Here is a 19,915-nt window from a genome sequence, read left to right as displayed (position 1 = left end):
CCTGTGCAGCGCCCTATATAGCACTTACAGCCTGCCCCCGGTCGGCCAAGGATGACCACCCACTCAGGCCGGCACCACAGCTCATGATCTTCAAAATCACAACCACAAACACAAAAGATCATGAGCTGTGGTGCCGGTCTGAGTGGGTAGTTATCCTGGGTCGATTGGGTCCAGGCCGCAATTGCTATATGGGGTGCTGCACGGAAACTTACGATCATGTGGCGGGGGAAACAGCCTTTCCCTCTTCATGTATGTACTCCAGCCTAGAGACCCTCCTTCTTGCACATAGTGGCTCAACAACAAGCTTCTGGCAATTCTTGCGCACGATCAACCGTTATTGTACTGCGTATCTAAGAATCTCTTTCCCATCCAAATCGCTAGCTTGCACTAGACCCTCTCTCGAACCTCCACAGGACACGCCGCTGGACCTAGCCCTTACAGAGGAATGGCCTTATCGCGGAATACCCCTATTGGGAGAGATAAAGGCGACTTCATGTAGACTACTTGATAATCTCTAGACCTGTTCGATTTACAAACATTGCTCGATCCACATGTATGTGTCTTTCTCCGCATGTAAGCACAGTGCTAAATGCACCGCACTTCCAAAGTTAATTCTCGCGTGGCAGTGCACTCCCTCAAGCCCTTTCGAGATATAAGCTCAGCAGCACGATCGAAGAAATTTGACTATGACACGTGGGTCATATTGAATCCACACCTTCTGCTTTGGATTACAAATCGTAGAATTCCTGCTACGTGTTCGCTGTCGATTACGTGTCCAGGGCCAACGACCACTTCGACCAGGGGATTATAGCTCTCAATCCGAATGCAAAAGTTATGCGGACTGATATTCCCACAACGAACTAGAAGAGCTGGACGAGAGCTCGCATTAATGCAAAATAGAAGCCTATTATAGGGGACCAGTTTTATTTCTGAATCGCCCAGCGTAGACGGCATTTTCGACAAAAAAAATAGCCGTAGAAATTCGAGCTGACATACGTGTTGGTCTACAATCCGGAGGGTCGGCAAGCAGCGTAGGTCAGGCCAGAGGATGCCATTAAGCGGTCTAGGCACATTTCGATATCTAGGGACTGTGATGCGTGCAACGCCGCGATTGACATTGAGTGTTTCTTAGCCTCCTAAGTGTAGACTGTAGATGCGCGATGATGGCTCCCTAAGAATTTGATAGATGACTATGTAGACGTATTCTCTATCATCTGAAATTCCACCGCTCGTGACTAGAGTTGGGCAAACTTTCCAGGCTACTCCCACACATCGTGCCTGGACACGATCTACGTGTCCCGTTGCCCGCCGAGGAAAGTTTTTGTTTAATGGAAACGACACCATTCAAGGGTTTCAATAGGTCTCTAGCATACTGCTAAGTTAATGATCGAATTTTTTGCTGTTTGTTTATTCAGTCGAAAATATCACTCGGACTTTAGTTTTCGCGAGGATTTAAAGTTATCTCCGAAACAATGCTGGTCGTTTCTATAGGCAATGTAGTCTTTGGCTTCCCGTTTGTCTTCGTGTACGTGCTCCAAGACGTAGACATGCGGCTAGACAGTGTGCCCGAGGAGAGAAGAGAACAAATTTGATATGGGCTGGAGGCGGTGATTTTGTATCGAGAAAAGCGGGTGCAAGTAGAAGGAGGACTATCTATCAATATCGGAAGGACAACCCATCCATCCAAGAATGTCACAAAGTTTCACTTTCAAAAATTGGAATATGCGAATATCTTCTGGATCCTTCCATTCATGCTCAGCAATCGAGAACTGGACAAACACTTCTCTGCATAAGTTAAATTATCATACATATAGTACTTATTTGCACGATACACAGTCTCAACACTACTTTTCTTCTCTAATTCCTGACAAAACCATTAGTCACGACGATGAGGTATGTCCTGTCCCTCTCGACCGTTCCTAGTTTCCCAAGATATTAGACGTTTGCAATAATTCCACCTCGATAAGAATTTGGTCTCACTAGAACGTGAGAAGTTCAACTTCAGAAAGTAAATGACCTGCGAATTCGGAACAGCGCGGGAAGAGGCAAGGGTAGGTATGCCCATGATCAGGTATTTACGGTACTTACGCTTCTACAGTGGCAATGATCCTTTGTGATGATGAAGTATTGGTCTCGGAGAATTTGGCGATCGTCCAGGAAAGTGGGACTAATAGCTCAACTCCAGAGCCCAGGCCGTGGGAGACCCTGTCTGATGATTCGTCCAGGTGATCTGAACCGGGAGGAACATTTCTATTTTTGAATAACCATAGAAATATTCTGAGGGACATTATTGAGAGCCTCAAGCTCGTGTTCTCTAAGCTCAGTCAGATATCAGCCCAATCGCGCATCTCAGTTGTCGAAGTTATTTTATTGGAGATAGCAGACAGGTCTGCAGAGGATTATCATATGAATGACGATCCCGTCAGAGACACGGGTTGTCCCACAAGTTATCCCACAGGCGGTTATCCTTTGAATCGTATCCCATTGAGGCGAGTGATTCTACAGCAGACCCGGCAAGAGGTTGTCTCACAGCGTGTGATCACAGCGTGATGGAGACAGGAGTTGATGGTGAGTCAGAGTGGTGCCTGGCCAAGAAACCTGAAGCTTGAGGCTTGGTCCAGGTCCCAACCCTGCAATGCGTTCAGTCGTTCGACGGCAGCCCCACATCGTGCCCGTTATTCGGCTGGGGCCGCACAGACCAGCGCTAAGAGCTATGGCTCCTCTTCTAGACTAGCTCGACTAGCTCCCAAGCTTGAGCCCCTCCCCGGGGTTCGATTGAGTTTGCATCCTCAATGAAGTCACTCTCAGTCACCTCGGTCACCTCAGCTCTGCCCCACTGGTTGTTCCAAGTGATCCAGGAACCTCACTTCGAATGGGCCGTCACCTTGCAAAGATGGCAAGGAGAGGTGACATCGTGAGCGATGAAAACATCCGAGACCAGACGGTTGGTTTTATGAGTTCGTTGGCGCGGACTCCTGCATGTTCCCCTGGCGGCCAGGGCTGCATGCGGGTGGCTGGTGTTACCCTCTCTCCACAGTCCCAACCACCTGGCATTCTAGCATCGCATCCACCGCTCACCCAGCCTCCTCCCACGCAATCGCCATCATATCGGTGACATCGCAGCGACAGGGTCTAGCATGGTCCAGTATGGCCCAGCTGGCAGCCGAGGTGAGGTGTCGCCAACCATATCTCGCCAACTGCATCACACAGCATGCAGACTTCCTTGACCTGCATTGCATATCCTGCCAGCAATTGGCCTAGCATCGCGTCCAAGTGGATGCTCGTGTTGACTGCTCTGCCCTGCCCTGCCTGGCCCCATCCTGCACTGCAATGCACAGCACAGTATCTCGTTGCCACCACACACACACAGACACACATTGGATCGTCGCCTAAACAAACGCCCCGTCATGACATCTGCAACGCGTGAAGCATGAACTTTCAAAACCTGAACTTCGACTACGTGGAGCCACCTCGTAAGTGTCTTTCACTACTTCCTTACTCCCTCACCTTGTCCTCGCCTGCTTGACTGCCTGCCTACGAGACCATCTCCAGCGGCCAACTTGACTTACATACACTCGTTTGTTTACAGGCTTGCAAGCTACACGCCCAAACATCCTTCCAGCAACAATTTTTACCTCGACCAGACTACCAAGCACATCCCGTTACCATGGCGCAATAGACGACGCAGAACATGCTTCACTCGATCAAGCATCACTCTCGCCTCAACCAACCGCCACCCCCCACACTTTGAGCTCGTCTTCATCCGATCCTTCTCACTCCTCTTCAGAGATATACGGCCCTGAGCGGCTCTACGGACGTCCTCTGGTTCCTCCCACTATGGCGAACCAAACCGATCAGCCCTCGCGGCCATGGCCACAACCACAGTACACTCCAGAACAGTTGCGCGTCATTGCCGAGGCACAACGTCGCCGCTCGGTTCCTGTCGTGCCAATGGCTGGCAGGCCCGCTGAAGTATTTCGCGATCAGCTGGCACTCGAGGCCGCTCGCGTCACCCCAGGAGTCGACGACACTCCTTACATACAGTATGCCCTGGAAGCCATGACGCGGGAGCAACAAGGGCAGTCGGACCCGTCGTCTATGAGCTCCGAGGGCCAGCGACTCGTTCCTGACCATGGCCTGGGATACTACCAGCATCAGAATGCCCCGGTCACGCCGCAGCCCGCCTCTTCTCGCCCCGAAAACTTGACAGGGCCTAATGAGGAACAGAGCGCGCCACTTCTTGCGGCTCCTGACCTCACGCCAGCTTCTCAGCGCTCCTCAATGTCGACTTTGGTGAGGGGCACTAACACGGGCACTGCAGCTCCACCAGTCCAGCCAACAGAAGCATGGCGGCCGATTGAGCCCGAGCTCATGACAGACGGCCGAGAGAGAATCAACCCCAGACTGGTCTTCAAGCCCAAGATTCTACGGCCCGCGTCTTTGATAACGTTAATGATCCTGTGTATCATGATGATCGCGGCTCTTGTCTTCTGCGCAATCTACTCCGTGAGATGGGCTGGGCTCTGGGAATATTCTGGCTCAATTTACAACGGCAAATATTTCTTATTCCGGGTCTTTCCAGCAATTCTAGGCGCCGTCATCCTTTTCTATGCCCAATGCATCGTCACCACCATGATTCGCATGCGTCCATATGCGAGATTAGCTTCGCCAGAGAAGAAGGGACGCCACAATGCCATTTTCGACGAGCTCTACCCCACTTCGTTTCTGCGTCCGCAGTTGGTGGGAACATGGGATACATGGTTGCCAATGCTTATTACCTGGGTCATGAACATCACGCTGCCACTACAGAGCTGCCTGTTCACTGTCATCTATGTGGACGGGCATTGGAGGTGGGCCACGGTTCAGGGGGTTGCCTGGACGCTGGTGGCACTGTACATACTGCTGGCTGCAGCTATTGGCATCGAGCTGGGTTATTGGCTGAAGGCCAAGACTGGCGTGATGTGGGATCCGAGATCGATCGCAGACGTCATCGCCATTGTCTCTCACAGCGATACCTTGGCGGAGTACAAGGACACGGAAATCCTTGGTTCCAGAGATGACCTTGAAAGAGTGTTGGTAGACAGAAGAACTGACTTGCTCGCGTACTGGACTTCGGCGGAACACAACAAGCACCACGATTTGTGGTATGCCTTGGGCTCTGGCAGCTATCAGGACGCGTGGGGTTCACCCGCCCTATTCAGAGAAGCATTTGATGAGAAGAGCTCGTCTCAGGCCCATGAAAAACCTACACCAGCGCAACGCAGGGCGCAGAGGAGAAGTCTACTATGGGACGGCATCAGCCGAACCTCGCCAGACTTGCCGACCGTCCGCTACCGGTACATACCCCGGTGTCTAAACAGCCTCACGCTCCTTTGCTGCATCATCTTTGGTCTGGGAATCGTCGTGGCCGTCTTCGTTGTTTCCTTCATACCTCACACGAGGATCACCAACGGTTTCCTTCCCCGTCTCTCAGCAGCACCCATACACGGCGCGTTCTCAGCAGCAGACTTCCTTTACAGCTTCATTCCGGCACTGCTCGGGCTCATCTTATTCATGGTGTTCCAAGACCTCGATCTGCATATGCGCATTCTTCAACCCTGGGGCGAACTCAGCAACCCCCCTTCCGGAGGCGCCCTCCCAGAGGCATCTATCCTCGCCGACTACGCGTCCTGCTACCCATTTCAGAGCTCGTGGCATGCCTTACGAAATGGTCACTGGCGCGTCGCCTATATCTCGCTCTTCTCCACACTCTTCGTGTTTCTGCCAATCTTTGCGGGGGGTATGTTCATCGCCCTGACACCAGAGGACAATATCGTGCGCGTGTTTCCGCAAATACCGCTATTCGCTCTCACACTGGCCCTACTGGTCCTCTACTGGCTTGCATTAGTGATCATTTATCCGAGAAGGAAACAATTTCGCCTGCCTCACAGGGTCACCTGTCTCGCTGAGATTATCAGCTTCGTGGCAAACGACGACCTGATGGGCGACGAGGCTTTCCAGGGCATGATTAGGAACAAGACCACATTGGTGGGCAAGCTGGGCGTGGACAGGTGTGACGAAGAGAAGCCGCGTTGGGTATTCAGCATCGGTGGTGCGGGCGCAAAGGACGACAGGCTTAGTGTGCGTAAGGTCCGCAAATTTACTGAATCGCGTGGTGCATACGGGGGAGAGAGCGCGAGGCTGATGAGTTCGCGAGGAACGGCGGCGCCGAGTCTAGGCACGGGCACGCTGAGCAGCAGGAGAGAGGCGAGGAGAGCGGAGAGAGATGTCAGAGTCAGCCCGCAATATGTGTTCGCGGGCAACAATTAGATGGACATGAGGAGGATGACTCTAGGAGCTATTCCTTTCCTTTTTCTTCTGCATGGAGGAAAACTTTTACTTGCATGGCAGGGCGTTCTCGGTTTGTATTTGTTTCATTTTCCACCTCGGGACGACGAACGACGATTTTATGTGACGAAGATTTACGGACGACACGAATGGCTTGGTACAGACTTGGGACGAGACATAGAATTTCAAGCAGTTCTGGTTGATTCGGTTCGACCTTTAGATACTGCGGACAGAGAGGACATAGTAAAGCAGAGGGTTCTTGATAGAGCCGTAATACATAATGATCCACCCTCAGGGCCTGTCCGGTTCACGTCGACTTAAGAACACACTGGCATCTTTCCCGGACAATCAGACCATGAGTATATCCAGGCAACGCCATTGAAATTTCCCAACCAACAAGAAGCGGATCTTTCCACTTGCGATTATTTCTGTGTCGGCGTCTCTTAGGAAGCGCAAATGATGTCAACAAAATGCAAACGCATGGAATTTGTGGCTGGAGGAAGGTCTTGCCTTCGATGGTCAAACGGTCGGAATCATTCCGGCAGCGACGTATTCATCCCAGTTCCGATACGGTCTTCCAGTTGTGGAACTTGACGAGCACGCCTTCGAAGCTGCCATCCGCCGGGACCGGGTATAACCTCGCAGCAACACAATCTCCCAATAGGGTGGCCTGCAAAAAAGACAACAGCTAGCAGAACAACCTTCGAGGAGGACGACCACCATCGAATAATCCTGAGTTGACGTTCAATGGGAATATCTCCTACATGCGAGATGACCTTCCGAGTACATCTCGCTCAGTCTCTCCCTATATGCTCTTGCGTAGAGCTTTGGCTCCCTGAGAACTGCATACGCACTCCTGTTGATCCCACCTACATACTGCTACCACATGGACCTCGACGCTGCTTCTTTGCCTGGTTGCTGTTATACAGCAGACAGATCTCGCTACCGGCGACTTGAGCCGCCTTGGCGAACTGCGGCCACGCGGCCGGGGCTGCAGGGGAGACTCCGTCTATTGACGTTGAGCCGGGAGACTTCAGACCAGTCAAGAGCGGGCCGCGGATGGTCTGCAGTAGTCTCCAAGCGATCTGTAGATCGCGCAGGACTGCCCTGGTCGCCCAATAACGCAGACTACACACCTGCATTCGTCTATCTGGCACCCACGGCATTGAAACGGCCCTTGCATAAGCGCAGCCAGGGCGTGCAGGAGAGAAATTTTCACGTCGAGGAGTGGAGCGGCCAGTCGAATTCAGGACGAGCAAGCTTTCCGCTTCGTGCCGACGGTTGATGGCCATTGTGCCTTCAAACGAACCGTGACTTGTCAGACTTGTCATCAACTGTGTCGCCGCAGATGCCCACTTCGACGCAGCCGTGGCAAACACGAGGCAACACGCAAGGCAAACATAGGTCTTGCGCGTGGCAACATTCACTTGGCCTCGCCGATTCTGTCACCATCCGTCGGATAGTATATGCAAGATGCAGCACATTCGACATTCGGGGACGCAGTCTGCCTCTTTTTGGGACGAGGGGACGGCGTCTCGAGTGACACTGAGCATTTTCTGAGATATCGTCTAAGCTTTCCATGCAAAGCAAAGGACTGCTGCAGCAGACAAAGGAGCGCCGAGAATGAAGAATGGATTGATGCAGGCCGGCAGCACTCTCGCTGCATGCACTCATCCTGCGTCTTCGGTCCTTTCGGCCAGCTCCTGTTGGACACCAGCTGGGAGGCACGTCCGCCGCATGTTCAACATCATGTTACGTCAACCAGAACCAAGACAGCGAAGACATGGCATCGTCAGGTCTCCACATATCTCATCCAGGTAGGTCTGGGTCCAGCCGTCAGCTTGCCCCTTTTCCTCTCATCTCACTACCCACACTGGTTGCAAAACACCATGCAAGCACTTCTGCTCACCTTTTGCCGGTAGTTGCAGACTCATACCCAATCGGCATGTCTTCTTCGGCTGGGAAGGTGGGGAGCGACATGTCATTCTCTGCAAGGCATATCATACGCGGCGTAGCGCGGTGTAGCGCGATGCATGCCATCCGCCTCTCGGATGCGGCTGCCGCCCCGATGACTAGCCAAGTCCCTGGAGCCAGACACAGACGGGCCAGTCCAGCCTGGAACTCTTGTTCTGTCTTTGTTTAGTCAAGAATACTCTCTGCCTCTTCACCTTTCAGCCTCCTTCTCCTGCATCTGGCCGCGTCTGGCCCAAAGCATGAAACCGCCGAGAGTCGACTGATGTATGACGGGGCAGTGCCTCGTCAGCTGATTTGCCCTGATCATGTTGATAGGTGGTATTTGAGCTCAGCTGAGGAGGCTCCGGGAGTGTTGCCGCATCACGCCTGCCACTTGACTCGTCATTTTTTGAGGGTGAGGAGCTACAAACGAGAGCCAGGAACTGCAAAGCAAAAGTGCGCAGTACGTGTTCTTCGGTGAAGCAAGCAGCTTCCAGCAGGGCAAATGCCCGATACGCGAGCGGGAGATCGACACTGATGTGCTGACACCGTGCGCTCCAACAACCATAGTCCGACCGTTGAGCAGGGCTGTGATCCAACTGGTGGATGGGTCGATGTCTCGGTGCTCGGTGCTGCTCAGACGCATGCTGGGATGGTTGCCTCCCTCGATCAAGATCAGCATCCGAACAAACATGGTGGACTAGGCTTTCAAAGGGAGAGTCTGATGGTCTGGAAGACTGGCAGTAAGGTCTTTTCCTCGGAGTCCTAAGAGCCTGGATGTGTGCTGTTGGTTTCGAATGACGGGTATTCAGCGAAAGAGTGAGGGAAACGGAGACATTCCTCATGCTGTTCAGTATGGCGTCTGTTTGGCGTCAAGCTGGCGCTTGATCTGGCCAGTGGCCTGTCTCTCTGTCTTACTGCAGCAGGGCAACGGGAGTGAGTGACGAGCCGATCAAAAGCCTCTATCATACTTGTTTACTCACACTGTCCTTCCGATCTTTGTACCATGGATGAGGCTCCCCCTCGCTCACACTTGCTTCTTCCTCATGGCCGTCCGTGCTTCCGGGCCCAACCTCTTGAACTTTGCGTTTCATGCTAGCTCATCAAAATGACATATCGGGAAGGGAAAAAGGAATAAACACTCCGCAGGGGGTAGCAGCGGCTCCCGTTGGCGTGACTCCTGACTCTCCTGCACCTCTGACGTATTAGCCTGGGCATGGTTATGCGCATTTTGCTCGCATACTCTTTTCTCTCCTTCCGTTTTCGCGTGCTCACTGACATCAGTCGTTTGTATGCAGGCCATACACGGGAAGAGGACTGCCCTGATGCATTCCGTGGCCGAGACACAGATCTTCCCCTCCCTTCTACTACCACAGTATTCCGACGTGTACACCGGAATGGAGGGGAGTCTTCGGACACATGATCGCGGTACATTCCCTCCACAGGAAAATCAGCCTCAATCCAAGTCACTTCCGTCCTCTCATTCCTGGCCACTCCATTCCTCACACCGTGTTGTTGTTTTCTCCCGCAGCGTATGCCTTTCAACGTCGAGGGGCCGTCTCCTCGAGCTAGCAATTACATATATGGCCGATCCTGCCATTTTGAAGCCTTCGTCGGCCCCCTTGATTGTGTCTTAACCTCCGCCATGAACTTTTGCTTGCCCCCTTTTGATTGAATGAGATCTGGTTTCCGCCTCAACTTGCGCAAGACTTCCGCAAAACTTCCGCAACTGTGCCACCGCATCATCACTGGCAAGTGTTGCAGAGTCCGATTCCTCCGCGAACCTCGATCGCCATGGAGAAAACCACCAAGCTGGCAGATCTCAAGCTCGTCAACAAGTATTACCCATCCATCTCCAACTACTCCTATCCTAGACCTGATGCAACACATCGTGGCGAGCAGCCGGTCAATGGCCGCTCTTCAGTGGGATCGGAATGTTCTGTGCCTGAAATGGTCGAAGACCAAGAGTCGGACGTATCGGTAGACGACAGCAATCAGTCTCATATAGCTGGCGACGAGACTTTTGATTCATTCTGGGAGGATTCGGAGTCTTTTTGGGGCGTCGAACCGGGAGACAATAGCAACACAGTGCTTATCGGACCGATCACCCACGCAACAGCTCTTCAACACCCTGCCGACAGTACGATTCCAGAAAAGGATCGTCACAATTCTCCACAGAAGAACTCAGAACACGTCAATGACCATGAATCAGAACCGTGCTGGCCCTTGGTAGTTGCTGAACCCACGGTCGCACCAGCACCGAAGCCATCCAAGCCCACCTACTCTCTGTTCCCGCAGCCAACTGTTGTAGCGCAGCAGAGTCTGCCGCTTAGGCGCCCGGTTGGTCAAATGAGGAGCGAGATTCTATGGGACGCACCCCAACAGTATCCATCGACAGTGTCATTATCCCTGACGAACAGACGCAAGAAGCCAAGAAAACTTCATCTACCGGCTTCGGATGGAGCTATCAGCTATGACAGTTCGTTGTTGACACAGTCAGCCCCCGGGACGCCCACTCTCCTGATTGCTTCACCTACGGCTGTCGCCTTTTCAAGACGAAGCCAACAGACTCTTCCCTCTCAAAGGAATTTCAGTATATCAAGAACTCACTCAGACACAAAGATGGTCTACTGGACGCCCACCGATGTTCCTTCCCAAGGCTCAGCAACGCAACTCATCGTACCTAGTCATGCCCCTGAAAAACCACGTGGCCGTCAAACACATCAAAGGACTCAGTCGCAACTGCGGCAGTCCATATCCGCAACTGACCTCCCGGAGACGCCAAGGCCAACACCATCGCCCGTTGAAAGCGCTGTGTCGCACGCACCCTGTGGTGCTTCACGGCCCACCACGCCGCTGGCACAGCAAACAGTGATGCCTGTGTCGGTGTTTGAATCCGACTCGGACTCTGACGACGACAGCGCTGCCAACTTTGCGCGGAGGATCGTCAAGAACCTGACCCCTCACAAGCGCGCACGCAGTGCGTCCGCTGCGCCACGCTCGCGCAAAGGCAGCGACATCGCCAAGGAGCAACTGCGAAGGATACGGGCAGACACAATCTCATCTTCCACAGACGCCAAGGCTGCTCCTGCAGTGGAATATGAGACGGAAGACAAAGAGAACGAGAGCCCCGTGATGCCGGTCTTGAGGAGGCAGAAGAGCGAGGTTTTCGGTACCATTTTTGGCAGGAAGCGATGATGGGCCCTGTGGCGACGTTACGACGTGGATGCATCATGTGCGAGCATTGCTATGTATGACTGGATGACCTGAGGGATCACGATACACATGGATATACGGATTACACAAAATCTTTTGTCAGGATTGACACACGGTTTCTAGACAAAAACTGTTACGCGGGTTATGGATACAGCAGGATAGAGTACGCTCATCCTATCTTGTGCGTTTGCTTGTATATCTTTAAAAGTTCACGGCAGACCGTGTCAACAATTTGAACATGGACATCATCCTCGACATTTTTGAGACATCTTGTGCGATTGGCAGCAAAGTTTTCACTAAAACGCGTGCTTCTGTACGCTCCAGAGGCCAGAGTCGTGTCTTCTCTAGGACTTGGCAGAGTCTTAAGGTTGAAGACATGGTTAGCGCCTTCACCTTCAACGTAGCAACAGAACGTGCGTTCGAGGGAAGGTTTATCCGATCGGAACGGAGCGAGTGTCATATTCTTCTATGGAAAGACCGCCGATCAAACAATCTTCGACGTGCCTGAAATCCATTACGACGCGAATGTAAGATTCTCATGGCCTTACCACATATTCCAGAATACCTCTACTGCAGGAAAGGCACCCCTGGATCCTCAAGCGCCCTCTCGGACTTGGTGATTCTCGCGGCAGCTGCATTCGCCACGAGAATTCAAACATCGAACTTCATTGAGTGACACGCGCCAAGTTAGAAAGGCCCCTCGGCGCAATGCTTGGACGGCACAGGTGGCCACCAGCTGGCCTCCGTAGTAAGACAGCTATCCGAGACATCATCCCTTGCTTCGCTGAAGTTCTTGGACTTTAACAACCCACTTGAAGCGGCAATTTCATTTGATTTCAAGTGCACGATCGAGGGAAATTCAAATGGATACAGTTCACTGTCCTGCGAGCCAGCATGTCGCTGTCCGTCGTCGGTCAACAGCTTTATAGTCGCGGTCGAAGAGCCCCCCCCCCCCAAGTGGGGAAGGACTGCAATCACTCCATTATTAGATCTCTGGCAACATTGGCACTCTTTTATGTTTCAAGACCTGCAGTATAATCTTGGTCAAGCATCTAGTCCGCGGGTCTGGTAAGCAGCTCTAAAAAGGTGGCGTTGTTCATGTACTGAAGGACATTAGTATCGGTGCATTATTAAAATTTCATGGGAGAGAATTTTGAAGGTCTTACTTCGGCTCTCTGCTCGAATGTAGCATAGGGTACCAAACTCGGTATTCAACCATATTGCTTGCCACAAAATGACGACTTCAACGCTTAATGTTGCAGTATTCGAGCAAGACCGCCCTCGACGATGTCCCCCCCCCCCCCCAAAAAAAAAACAACAACACAGTACACGGATTTCTTGGCTTCAACTTAGATTTATCGCTTGTGGCTCTTCACATTCATGCTCAAATAGGTCGTGAGACCTATTTTATGAACCTTAAACAAGCCACACTGAGAGCTAAGACACGATCACACACAGCAGCCTTGCAAAGGTATGGGATCATGTTTCATGAATTAATTCACTGATTAGAACTGAGCTGTAGTGGCTACAGTCCGTCAACCTTTGACGCATATCCTGATGTCTTTTCATATCACTTCTTCTTCTCATGAGTGTAATTGCTTTCACCAGAATGCACGTGCGCATCACGCTCACAGTTGCCTCTAACACAGTTGACCCTAGCTGGCTCCTCAGCCCATTCCCACTCCGTCAGTGGGACGTGCTGCCAGGAGCCGCTTCGAGGCTCCCTTGGATCGGTCTCTTTCTGCTTCTTTGAACCAGACCCGGAATGTCCAGATCCACCTGGGTTGTTTCCACCTGGGTTGTTTCCACCTCCTCCTGTTGATGCCATTTTGCTCGTTTGGTGTGGTTTCTGAATCTTTGAACTGGTGACGAGTCTTGTGTTAGTCTTGGTGGATGCGTTTTCTTTGTTTCACTCCAATAACTCATTTGAAGACCATGCAATCGCGAATATTTATACTGTCGTTGCAATACTGATCCGATGTTCATTGTGAATATTTGGTTCACAGCAGTCATGGATTCTCGATGTGGACCTTACAGCCAGATAGACAGCCAATGTACAATAACTCGTTAAGCTGTGTCACAGACAAAGCATTTATTTGTGACATGCTTGGATATATACAACACAAAACGATGTTGTTAAGTAATGTTCATCACGATATATGCAACTGTCAAAGCATACACAAACCCCATATGCTCACCTCAAAAGATTACAAGGCAGCTTATTTGCAGTCATGTTTTCTTTTGACAGAGCTGAAAGAGTAAAATACTGTAAAAGCATATCATCTTACGAATCATCTGAATATTATCACATGCGGACCGGAGCTTCACTCTTTCTATCACTTGACTTAATGATGGCTGTAATGTCCTGATTTGCTCTACTTTGATGATTTCTGTACATAAATGGGGTGTCTCGCTGTTCTGAGTCTGTGTGGACATTCCAGGCAGTTCTCAATCACTTGGGCATGGACGGCTCACATCAGAAATTCGATGCTAATCACACTCAACTTGGTTTATTGTTGGCTATCTACTTCTTCGGCTTCTTTGAGCCAGAATCATTGTCCTTCTCAGAAGAGCCGCCTCGCTTGCTACCCTTTTTGTCCCACTCATTCTTTGCGCCTCGAGGTGTGAAAGAGCCGGAGCTACTCCACTGATAGCCTCCGGAGCTGCCAGACCCCGACCCCGACCCTGACCCAGAGCCAGAACCACCGTAACCATAGCTTCCAGAGGAAGACATGGCGAAGACTACTGACTCGATTGTTGTTGTTATGGAGAGTTTCCTGTTTTGCGTTGCAAGCTCTTGCTCTTCTTCTTGACTGTAAGTCGTAAGCGGTGATTGCAAGGGAGTGAATTGTTGAGAGAATGCTGAGAGTAACGAGTGGTATTTATACCCCTCGCTGTCAAGATAGACAAAGGCATTGTTCAGCACGATTATCGAGTCAAAGTCCAAATAATAGCTGTTGTCTGCGTGGAATGCCGCGAGGAAGCTCTTTGTTAGTTTCAATGTGTGTGCACGAGGGCTGGTTGCCGACCTTTTCCAGTGAATTATCTCAATTGTTAATTTACTTGTGTTGTTTAGCTGCACATTTCTGAATGGCAATCCAGGCCCTCAAACTTCCAATGATTCTCATTACGTGTTCTTGCCAGAACCCTTCAACAGACTGAGCTTTTCACGACCGACACGCTATCAGCTAATTAGATGTGAGAGACGGTCAAATTACTTTTTATGGCTTCATACGAGAGAATCACGTAGCAATTACCTCTGAAATTCGCCCTGCAATTGTTCATCCAGTACCCTCAGGCTGGGAAAGCTCATAAGAGATGCGGAGAGACCACGTCGTCGGACAATTTCAATTTTCTAAGATCATCTATATGAGCACATGGACGACTCGAAGACAGGCGGGTTCGACCCGCCAGGTTCGATATCAATGACTCCGAGTAAGAAGTGGCTCTAGAGTGGGGACAGTAGCCCAAAGTTAAAAGCTGAATGATAAGGTCGGAGATGCCGAGTACAGCGGATACAGTGCCCAGGGTCACGACACGGCTCGAAGCCACAGAAGCTCGTCAAGATGGCACAGGTGATCAACCTTCGATTATCTTGCTTCCCGGCCCGGGTCCTGAAGATTTGAGGTGATTGAAGATATTAAGGTTTGGGCTGGGGTGATGCGCGCTGTAGCTCAAGGTGCTCCTGGCCGCCTAGGTGCTACAGCGCTGAAGGAGGTGCTCTCGAAAGGCCCTCAAAGCCCACATCAACTTCTTGTTAGCTGAAAATACCAGATGGCCTGGTACTCTCGAGAACTTGAATTCAGTTCATCTGAACACGAATACATAACTCAATCGTAATATGTACTGTAAAGCTCGTTGTTTAAGTTTGTACGATATAATTATTTATGCCGGTCTGAAATAAACATAGAACAGAGAGCGGACATATGCCTATTTCTAGGATTCGGATGCATTTGTCGGGAAGGATGAGGTTTAAACCAGCTGGAAACGCGCGACTCTTGCGAGGTGCGCCATGAACATCGACAGGGAATCCATGCCCGGGTCTAACTACAAGGCTGGGCCCTGAATCTTCAAGGAAGCCGTTGCAATCGATCGGATCAAAAATGCTTGCATGATCCATGGAGCCGATTGTGGGCGGCGTTGGACGCCTGAACTTAATCGGTGTTACATGCGGGCTTGGAAAAGCAATTAGATGTCACAATCAATTTCACTCGGTGTCGATGATGTCACCAAAGAGCTTTCAATAATGGTAAGTGAACTGAGTGCATTTCATGCCGCAGCTGCGTCTACTCTACCTAGGTAAAAACAAGGCTTGACGAAGTCAGGCTGTGTACCACGGCGCGAATTCCGCACAGATTAGTCCGTCACCCTTCAGCTGAAGAGTGAATGGACATTTACCAACAAACGTATCTTTTTCAAGGCCTGATTCTCCACGCAACAGTCACGCTCAGAGCTTTGGATTTCTCAGCACAAAGGTCGGCTATGGCAAGTCAATCAGTACTGACGACTCGTCCCTACGTGGCACTGTCGCTCTGAACAACAGCGTCTGACCGACCACCCACGTCTCAACATTCTCAAAGTGCGCCCTCAGAGCCGCATCCACGTCCTCCTTCGTGTCGTCCCAGTTGCGAAAGACGCCCCACCAGTTGTTGTACCAGTTGAGGTAGAATTTGGTAAGCCACTGGTGCCACTTGGTCTGCTTGATGCCCAGGACCGTACACCCGTACAGCACGCCGTCTTCGCTCACGAGCTTCGCCATTGCGCCGATGGCCTTGAACTTGTCCTTGCCGCCGGGCATGCAGTGGAACAGGTTGAACATGGATATTGAGTCGTACTTGCGACTTGCGAGCTCCTTGGACGGCGGCTCCGTGGCGTCCGCCTCCACCAGGTCGACCTCGGCCCTCGTGGCCACCGACAGGATCCGAGCCTTGGCGGCCCTGAGCGGGTTGGGATTGAGGTCCATGAGCGTGATGTGATGCCTGCTGTTCTTGCGCCAGATACTGTTCAGCGCTGCTGCTGGCAGATAGCCTGTTGCAACGCCGATATCGAGATGGCGCCGGGAGAAGTTCTCGGCGAAAAAAGGGAGCAGGACGGAGGGCGTAGGACAGCCCCAGATGCAGCGCATATTGAATCCGAGCACGTATACATCATACCAGACGGATAGGGCTGAGCGGGTGTAGACTGTGGCGTTGGCATCTTTGCCTGTGCGGAACAGGGCGTCATTTTCGTAATCTGCCATCGCGTGGGCTTTAGGTGAGTTTTCCACGGTAATGGTAAAATTCGCTGTCGATGGTGGTGATAGCTGGGGTTATTGCGAGCAGACTTGAGATTGTCTAGCACTGCTAGGCGTAGCGTAGGCGCCCTTATTCCTCGGCCTATTCTTCTTCGAAGCGGTCTAGTAATTCAGACTTGTCAGTCGGCAACGCGAGAGCGAAAGAATATCCGGCTTCCACTGGGATGTTATCACTTTGCTATAATGGCTCTTATTATGACTATTGTTCTCTTCTTGGTCGCGTTCCCCATAGCTCCAATCGTGTCTCGTCTTCACTGGTCAGTTGAACTGTGCGCATATGCCTAGTGTTCGCCTTGCATTAGAAAGTGGATAAGCTTCCCGCACTGTGTCGCTATACATACATTCTGCATCTCTGCATCTCGGCATTATGGAGGTTCCTCTCCTCGACAGACTGCGAAAGTCAGCACACCAGATATGCGTCTGCATTATGCACATGAATGGAGCCGGCTGGGGCTCTGCAATTGATATGACCGCCCATTTCAAGCTGGCACAGCTTCTTGGTATGCAAGGAACAGGTCCACTTGAGTCATTGGTCGGTTTTGATTATGGATCCTCGGAAGATGGATTCGTAAAACTGAGGGGTATCTTGGTAGCAAATAAATCAGGCAGAAGATGGTTCCTGGCCCTCGGCTATGTGCTGTAATTGGTCGGTCGACCGCCGGGTCGAGTGCTCTGGGACAGGCGTGCTCTGGAACGAGGACACAGATGTAGAAGCTGAGCCGACGCGAGGTTTCCGACAGTAGACAGTCATTCTAAGACATAACGAGTTAGCAGGTTTCGGTCGCTTCCAATTTGAGAGTGTGGTCCATACAGCGTCATGAAGGAGTGATATCTCGTATCTGGGATCTCCCTCTTGACGTTCAGCAAAAGTTTCTTCACGTCATCTGCCGTCCAGCCCAGTCCGTCAATGAATACTGAAAGCGTAAGTGGCTCGATAATTGTATTCCAGTTCTTGGTCATCATGGTTCCGATCTTTTGTAATTTCTTCCCCGGGTAGCACGCATTTGTTGGGGCACCATACTTGGTCTCCGTGATGTTCTCGAACCCAACCTTCTCAAGAAGCGGCTTGTACTGGGTCGGGTAATACAAAGAGCTGCCGAGATCTTTGAGGCCTATAAAGTCAGAATTAGCAAAGCTTGAGATGGTCTGGTGCAAGAACTTTCCTCGGGACATGAGCTGGTTCCATCTGTGGAACGAGGTGTTTTCGAAAGAGTGATTGGGCGACTGGAGCAGGACGATCCACTCGGTAAACTCAGCCCAGCCTCCTGGGTTGAGATTGTCCCAAACAGATTGCACAAGACGTTCTTTTTCTGGCAAGTCACCCAGCATCCGGGCATGGACAAAATCGAAAGTCGTGTTGAGATCCCAATCTTCCGTGGCGTCCCTGATCTGGAAATGGCAGTTTGACACTAGATACGGCGGCTTGACGGGCTCCAAGTCGATTCCCAAAACAGAACTTCGTGGATTTTGCTGGGCTGTGATCAGTTGTTAGCTAGAGACACATGAGAGTCTGCCCAGGTAGACTTGCCGAATTCCTACAACGGGTTAGCGGAATGCAATAGACCACAGGGGTGGGTCGAGGAAAGGTGGGTTTGAGGCGAGGGTCATTAAACTTACCAGTGCCCAGAGGCCGGGCCCGGTACCGATGTCCAACACGGTTTTTGGCCGTCTCGCCGGACACAAGTGGAATCTCCCGTCGAAAAGTTCTTTTATTATCTCATGTTGCAGCACTGCAATCAGTCAGTCACTCAGTCAGTTCAGTCGCAGTCAGGACTAGCTAGATATGCTGCCGGAATTCCGTACCGTTTCTGTCTTGCTCTTGCTAGTTCCAAACCTTAAGTCAGCCACAATTCCGGCATGTGCCCAAATGCCCTCGGTCGGAATAGTCGCACCTGATTGTTTGGGATATAGCCATAGCCTGTGAAGGATGTCAGTATGGGCTAATTGTCGCATCAACGCAAGGCAGGGCGACAAGACTGACGCCTGTAGGATTTGCTGATCCTGTGCACCAGAGAGCGAAAGAATCCTGTTGTTCGAGACCCACTTCCTTTTGTGCCGGCTCTGATTGGACCTAGTCAGCCTTCATTTGCATCCGGAGGTGACATGACATGACTCGGCAGTCGAACCCCGGCGAGCCTCGCGAGATCAGGCAACGCGCCATGCGCGCCTAATAGGGGGCTGGAGGGGAGACTCACCGTTCAGAGGGCGCAGGAACGACCTCTGCATCGTCGTTTGAATCGTCCGAGTCGGACCGTGACCAGATGTCATTGGACAGAGGACACTCGCCCTCGTCGGCGATGATGCTGTGGGGGTACGTTCGGTTGGACGACGAAGTAGCGGTGAGGGGCGATTTGAGTGATGTGGAATTCCTGCTGTTGCTTGAGGCGTTGGTCGATGGCCGTCCCATATTTGTGGTTGAAGAGTTGGCTTCACTGCCGCTTGTTGGACGGCCGCGACTTTTGGCAAAATCCATGGACCGGCGGGCCGCTCCGAGAGGCTGATGGGTCGTGAAACTTTAAGTCGGGTCTGAGAGGCTCGGGTCAGGGACAAGATTCAACATGAATCTCTGTTTGAGTCTGGGTACTCCTTGGTTTTTAAACCTCAGTCCGGGGGGAACAATGGGCCTCAATTGTTTGGGATCTCCTGTGTCGAGAGATTCCAGGATCCCAAGATCCTAGGACCTGGGCCAGGCCTCATTTCGGAGGGCAAGGTCATCCAAAACCGACCCCCCAGCCCTTCCCGGCCATACCGTTCACGCGTCCCATAGTACTGGAATAACACTGCCACCCTGGCAAGCCTGGCTCGAGCCTGGCAGCTAGGCACTTCAGGTCGGGCCCGCGGGGCTTGTGGCTTACAGGGCGGCTTTGTGATTAGGTGACACATCGATCGCTTCGGATTCGATCGACCGCCGCTGGATACGGCCTCTCAGGCCTGTGACGGCCCAGTTCCGGCCCTGGGCCCTGGTACAAATAGACTATGGACCCGCCCGACGGTGGGGACCGGTGTGCCTGAAGGACGGTTTCTGTAGCAATGTCCCGTCGGCAACCAGTTCCGGGTCGTCACGTCGCCTCAAGTTGGGGTGTGCCCCGAGGAGGAGGGCTCCAAGGTTCACCAAGCTTCCGGCAG

At 51.8% G+C, this 19,915-nt stretch overlaps 8 protein-coding genes across 8 annotated transcripts; 3 read left to right on the top strand and 5 right to left on the bottom strand.

Annotated features, from left to right (window-relative positions):
- Positions 1–3,430: 3,430 nt before the first annotated feature.
- Positions 3,431–6,309, top strand: J7T55_011566 (uncharacterized protein; the record flags this gene model as incomplete). Its single annotated transcript, XM_053135886.1, has 2 exons — positions 3,431–3,473; positions 3,680–6,309. The coding sequence occupies 2 exons, from the start codon at positions 3,431–3,433 to the stop codon at positions 6,307–6,309; spliced, it is 2,673 nt and encodes an 890-aa protein (XP_052999372.1).
- Positions 6,310–8,119: 1,810 nt separating this feature from the next.
- J7T55_011565 (uncharacterized protein) lies at positions 8,120–8,974 on the bottom strand (the record flags this gene model as incomplete). Its single annotated transcript, XM_053135875.1, has 3 exons — positions 8,120–8,150; positions 8,237–8,456; positions 8,857–8,974. The coding sequence occupies 3 exons, from the start codon at positions 8,972–8,974 to the stop codon at positions 8,120–8,122; spliced, it is 369 nt and encodes a 122-aa protein (XP_052999371.1).
- A 1,100-nt stretch (positions 8,975–10,074) lies between these two features.
- Positions 10,075–11,478, top strand: J7T55_011564 (uncharacterized protein; the record flags this gene model as incomplete). The annotated part of the gene is made up of 1 exon (XM_053135864.1): positions 10,075–11,478. One exon carries the CDS (start codon positions 10,075–10,077, stop codon positions 11,476–11,478), a length of 1,404 nt encoding a protein of 467 aa, XP_052999370.1.
- Positions 11,479–11,734: 256 nt separating this feature from the next.
- On the top strand, positions 11,735–12,172 carry J7T55_011563 (uncharacterized protein; the record flags this gene model as incomplete). Its single annotated transcript, XM_053135852.1, has 2 exons — positions 11,735–11,909; positions 12,057–12,172. The coding sequence occupies 2 exons, from the start codon at positions 11,735–11,737 to the stop codon at positions 12,170–12,172; spliced, it is 291 nt and encodes a 96-aa protein (XP_052999369.1).
- An 894-nt stretch (positions 12,173–13,066) lies between these two features.
- Positions 13,067–13,324, bottom strand: J7T55_011562 (uncharacterized protein; the record flags this gene model as incomplete). The annotated part of the gene is made up of 1 exon (XM_053135841.1): positions 13,067–13,324. The coding sequence occupies one exon, from the start codon at positions 13,322–13,324 to the stop codon at positions 13,067–13,069; it is 258 nt and encodes an 85-aa protein (XP_052999368.1).
- Positions 13,325–14,020: 696 nt separating this feature from the next.
- On the bottom strand, positions 14,021–14,809 carry J7T55_011561 (uncharacterized protein; the record flags this gene model as incomplete). The annotated part of the gene is made up of 3 exons (XM_053135830.1): positions 14,021–14,309; positions 14,385–14,480; positions 14,754–14,809. The coding sequence occupies 3 exons, from the start codon at positions 14,807–14,809 to the stop codon at positions 14,021–14,023; spliced, it is 441 nt and encodes a 146-aa protein (XP_052999367.1).
- A 1,167-nt stretch (positions 14,810–15,976) lies between these two features.
- Positions 15,977–16,735, bottom strand: J7T55_011560 (sam-dependent methyltransferase; the record flags this gene model as incomplete). Its single annotated transcript, XM_053135819.1, has 1 exon — positions 15,977–16,735. The coding sequence occupies one exon, from the start codon at positions 16,733–16,735 to the stop codon at positions 15,977–15,979; it is 759 nt and encodes a 252-aa protein (XP_052999366.1).
- A 655-nt stretch (positions 16,736–17,390) lies between these two features.
- Positions 17,391–19,196, bottom strand: J7T55_011559 (methyltransferase domain-containing protein; the record flags this gene model as incomplete). The annotated part of the gene is made up of 7 exons (XM_053135808.1): positions 17,391–17,541; positions 17,601–18,259; positions 18,407–18,519; positions 18,593–18,611; positions 18,682–18,707; positions 18,771–18,790; positions 18,985–19,196. 7 exons carry the CDS (start codon positions 19,194–19,196, stop codon positions 17,391–17,393), a joined length of 1,200 nt encoding a protein of 399 aa, XP_052999365.1.
- Between the last annotated feature and the right edge of the window lie 719 nt (positions 19,197–19,915).

Source organism: Diaporthe amygdali, assembly GCF_026229845.1.
Source record: "Diaporthe amygdali strain CAA958 chromosome Unknown NODE_2_length_3802984_cov_64_841326, whole genome shotgun sequence".
Taxonomy (NCBI): Eukaryota; Fungi; Ascomycota; class Sordariomycetes; order Diaporthales; family Diaporthaceae; genus Diaporthe; species Diaporthe amygdali.
The sequence above is the reverse complement of the archived record's forward strand: the minus strand, read 5'-3'. Positions and strand labels throughout refer to the sequence as shown.